The 5,125-nt window shown below is 41.9% G+C and overlaps 1 protein-coding gene across 1 annotated transcript; it reads right to left on the bottom strand.

The window, feature by feature from the left end:
- Nucleotides 1-389: 389 nt before the first annotated feature.
- On the bottom strand, nucleotides 390-3,628 carry LOC106588286 (C-type lectin domain family 4 member E). Its single transcript, XM_014177122.2, has 6 exons — nucleotides 3,488-3,628; nucleotides 3,219-3,311; nucleotides 2,825-2,989; nucleotides 2,158-2,309; nucleotides 1,588-1,706; nucleotides 390-1,134 (listed from the first exon to the last, which is right to left on the bottom strand). Exons 1-6 carry the CDS (start codon nucleotides 3,570-3,572, stop codon nucleotides 972-974), a joined length of 777 nt encoding a protein of 258 aa, XP_014032597.1. The 5' UTR covers nucleotides 3,573-3,628; the 3' UTR covers nucleotides 390-971.
- Nucleotides 3,629-5,125: the final 1,497 nt, after the last annotated feature.

Below are 5,125 nucleotides of genomic sequence, written 5' to 3'. Positions count from 1 at the left end.
TTTATTCTGCACAGGCTTCATTCTTTTCACTCTTGTCAATAAGGTTAGTATTGTGGAGTAACTACAATGTTGTTGAGCCATCCTCAGTTTTCTCCCATCACAGCCATTACACTCTGTAACTGTTTTAAAGTCACCATTGGCCTCATAGTGAAATCCCTGAGCGGTTTCCTTCCTCTCTGGCAACTGAGTTAGGAAGGACGCCTGTATCTCTGTAGTGACTGGGTGTATTGATACAAAGTGTAATTAATAACTTCACCATGCTCAAAGGGATATTCAGTCTGCTTTTATTATTTTTTTGCAAGGCTTTCGAAAACCTCCCTGGTCTTTGTGGTTGACTCTGTGTTTGAAATTCACTGCTCGATTGAGGGACAGAGTGCGGGGTACAGAGATGAGATACTTTAGTCCTTCAAAAGAAATCATGTTAAACAGTATTATTGCACACAGAGTGAGTTCATGCAACTTATTATGTGACTTGTTAAGCACTTTTATATCCCTGAAGTTATTTAGGCATGTCATAACAAAAGGGTTGAATATTTATTGACTGAAGACATTTCCGCTTTCCATTTTTAAATAATTTGTAAAATTATTGTGTATATTCCAGTGCCAAAAACAGCTACGCTTCAATCCATTTGAATTTTGGGCTGTAAACACAACAAAATTTGGAAAAAGTCAAGGGGTGCGAATACTTAGAGAATCAATGGGTTTATATTCTTAAATTAAAAGTCCAAAAATGGATGTAGGTTAGCAATTTTACAGCGACTTGATTTTCAATGTGCAAACCCCCACATCCACCAGCAAGAGAAAATGACAAATCATAGGTATTTCGTTATGTATTTCAGTTGTACATACATTGCATAATTACCAATACCATACATCAAAAGACAGTTAAAAGATATTTAATGCAACCAAACTGCACTGACTCTGACTACCCTCTCCCTTCCCCTTTTTCTCCTCTTCTGAGATAGTGTCTGTCACTGCAGGGTGCCGTGGGTCCTCTCACAGATGCTCTTCAGGCTGTTCTTGCACATGGTGGCGTACCAACCGGCCCTGTGGCTGTCTCCTGGCGACAGCCGGGCACACAGTTCCCTGGTGTCTCCCTTCTCTGGCTCGTGATCCCAAAATATGTCCCAAAACCTGTAGAGGTAACACAGACACCATCAGTTTGTGCTTTAAAAAAAAAGACCATGTACTGTAGATACATTTGGTTACTTTGTCAAATAACCATCAATGCAGAGTAATACATCAGTAATACATCAGTAATACATCAGTAATACATCAGTAATGCATCATACATGGAATTTCATCAAATGAAATGGACATATGGCAATAAATATGCTGTCTTCATGAGCTTAACTAGGCCAATATCTCTTCAACGAGACCTCATACAGTAAGTATCCTCATATGGTATTTTACATGACCTCATTTGAGGTAATCTCGATTCAGGACTCCGCGCCAAACTATAGAATTGAGATCCAAACTCAGGTCATTTCTGGACAATATCCATTTACGGGACCTTTTTTTTTTTTTAGCTCAAGACTATCCTCAGAGGCAAGTCTTCTGTAACTTTAAGTTAAGATTCTAAGTTACCCCTTCTCCACCGGGGATCCGTCCACCCAGTGCCAGGCCCCGCCCGGGTTACCGTTCCTCAGGCCGATCCAGTAGGAGTCTCCCTGGCTCAGCTCCTTGGCTCTCTTCCACAGAAAAATCTGAGAGAAATGCAACACTCAGATGGAGGCCTCAAATAGACACGCTTTCGTATAACTCCTAAATCTATTCTTAACTTTAACCGAGGGGGTCAAATGTACTGAATTGCACAGTGAATGTCTAAACATGAACGACTGACCTTAGATTATGTTTGTGTCTGTATTAGGCCTACTGAATAAAGGAATACCCCCAGCTTTGAGTGACGGAGCAGCCTATTTATTGGCAATAGTTCCAGGTAATTCACAGTCAATCTCAGTTCTCCATTTACTGCCAAAGCACAGGATTTCTGTGAGGATTTTGATTTATCATGATGTAGGTCCTAAATAATCTCTTGATTCAAATGAGATCCACATTTGATATTACAGAATTGAGAAATAGGCTACAATACATTCCTCCAAAGAAACCTTAATATGTATCGATATCACTGGGTGATGGGGTTCATGGCTGTCATACTTGCTCCTCCTCACTCTTCACCATGGCAAGGTTGCCCCCTACAGATAGGCAGTGGTACTGACTGGAAATCCAGTCCAGTCTGTCATGGGTGTAGAGGTAGCATCTCTCCCCAAAAGACTCCCATCCCTGTGGGCACGGCCTGCACTCACGTTCTGCGAAACAGGTGGAAGGTTACGCCAGAGGTTAGTCAATGCTATAGGGGTAAAAGTGAACAGGGGTGAAACAGGTCCCCTATGTAACAGGTTTTTACATGTCTATAGCGTCACCTGTATAAATCAAATATTTCCCAAATACGTCAATAGAAATACTCTTAAAACAATCAACTGGTGATTATATACTGTGTTACAATATGATCTGATAATAGCTAAAGCAATGCTGTTATTAGGATGCCAGGCCAAGAGCCTAGGCCTAGTGTGATAGTGTCCAATTTGCACTTCTCTTGTCATTATTGGCCATTTTGGAATTTTAGGTCGATCCTGGTGATCCTTCATCATCTCTTTTGTCTGCCTGTCCATATATTAAACAGGCCGTTGGATGAGAGTATTTCCAGGAGGCCATCCTCCATGTCCCAGCTGAAAGCTCAGAACTATCCAAACTCATGCAAAACTCTTCGTAATTAATGGCTTCACGGCAAGAGTTTGATCAACCATGAACATGTGTTGCTCACCATTGGTGCTGCCGTTGGTGATGGGACAGTACTGGTTGAGTGCTGGGTACTTGTGGAAGAGGAGGAGGTAGGAGTGGTTCAGGGTGTTCAGCTTCTGAGTCAGATCTTTGAGTCTGACCTCCTGCAAGGTGGACTGGGATTGGAAGACCAAGGTGATCTGCACCACTGCATCATTCCCTCCCCCCCCCACCCCCCCGCGACCCCATTGCGATGGATACAAAACAGTGAAAGGGCAATGTGAGGATGAGGTAGCATCGAGAGACAATTATAATTAAATGGTCAAGTTAGGGTTAAAACCTGAAGTCTTGACCTTCAATAACAATGTAAACCAGTGGACTCCTATTTCTGATCCTTGAACCTGTTCAATTCAAAATGATGACCAAATAAAACTCACAGTAAAAGGTCTGTAGGAGTGTGGCCATGGTCAGTAGAAAACAGAGCAGGGCCAGGTAATGTGATAACTGTCTGTACTGTGTGTACCACCAATCTGAGAGGGGGAATAGTTCAGCCACAGACATTAATGTCACTATAGACATATTTCACACAAAAAAGTACAGCATTATGTCTTTTAGACATCAAACAGGCAATAATACAGACTTGAATTTGAGCTGAGCTTTTGTCTATGGATAAAAATGTGCTATCACTTAATGATAATGGCATCACCTCTCTCTGTTGACCCCTCCGTCTTTTTAGGATGTAGCAAGCCTGGTCCAGATGTCCCATTCTCCCCTGGTCTTGTGACTCCCATTCCCCCAAAGCAGTAGGACACTGCTGGAGACTGAAAATAGATCCAGCTCTGCTGAGTTCCACCTCCCAAATGAGCATTGAGACGGTATGTCACCCTTAGCGTCATGCAAAGTACATTTGATAGCAAACCTGTTAGGCAGGTAAAGTTTTGACTATGGTCAAACACCGTTATTCTATTGTGATGTTTGTGGACAACTTGTAAAAACGTTATATTGTGACGTTTCTGTTAACAATATCTGTGGTTCTCCAGGGCCCGTTTCTCCAAAACACCTTAAGGATCCTATGGATATAAGCTGAATTTAGCCTTAAGATGCTTTTGGGAAACCTGGCCCTGGTCTCTAGGTGTTGTCTTGGTCAATTCAACATGGTGCCCAAAATAAAGACGTCAGCAATCAGTATGTAGGCCATAACAGAATGCAATGTCCAGCCCCAAGACTTCTATTCCAATGCCCTCCGTGCTTAGATAACAACTGCTATTGTTTTAAAATACAGAGCTTATCTATACTTTGACACCTACAGTGTTGCATTTAAAAAATAATAATCTTATCCCCTTATCCTCAATAATCCATAATCATATCTGCTTCAACCGATGCAAATTAGGTGCTATGTTATGCTTTTAAGCGGACCAATTTGTAGGCTGTTTTGCCAACTGATAATCACCAGCCAGTTAAAACCGGCAGCCACAGGATTTGAATTCTTCCAACAGCACGCACCCTCTGCACGCTTATCAGCTCTGATCTCAACACAGGCAAATATCAAGGCATACGACATCCCTGGGGGTTTGAAAGTGCTATACGAAGAAAGAAAAACATACTGTACAGACCTGAGGCTACAGTTAACACTGTGAGTTAAAATAGGCTACAGTTAGTTCCTTAAAAAGATGAGGACCTGTAGCATTGTTATTGCTGGCGGATATTCCAAACCTAGCCTATACTGTGCCCAAGCCTTGCCAAAAGTAAATGCATTTCGTATGCTTTGTTCTTCTAATCTTGTTGATTATATATGATATAGGATCTTTGTTGTTGTGCTGATTGCCTCTTTAAAGCATACAAAACAAAGCTGCAGCATTCTAACTTTGACTTTTATTGGTCTTTAAGCCTTCATGATGATATAGGCCACTGAACATACAGAACACCTTCCAAAGGCAACTCACACCCTCTTGTGGCCAACAAGGTGGACTCCGATTGATCATGAGTCATGCCTCTGCTTCCTTTTGTATGTAGGCCTCCCATCCTTTACCCTGTTTGGTGTTCACAGATCTGTATAGGGACTGGATATGTGTAAGCGATAAAGCAGTAGCTGCCCTTCCCAGAATGCTCTGTGTTTGGAAATCTTACCTTGACAGGGCTGGTGTGGGTGCCAGCTTTTGCTCCCTCAAAGCAGTAACACATCTGATTCTACTAATCACAGTTAACAAATATTAACAGTCTTTATTCAATGCTTTAATTAGAAGTGTTACTGCTTGACTGGAGCAAAAGCTTGGACCAGCACCAGCCTTTGCAGGGTAAGACTGGCCAGCAATGAAAGAAATTACATGAAATATCCATTCATGAG

The sequence above is a fragment of the Salmo salar genome, chromosome ssa27 (assembly GCF_905237065.1).
Source record: "Salmo salar chromosome ssa27, Ssal_v3.1, whole genome shotgun sequence".
In the NCBI taxonomy this organism is placed as follows: Eukaryota; Metazoa; Chordata; class Actinopteri; order Salmoniformes; family Salmonidae; genus Salmo; species Salmo salar.
This window is presented reverse-complemented; position numbering and strand designations above follow the sequence as displayed.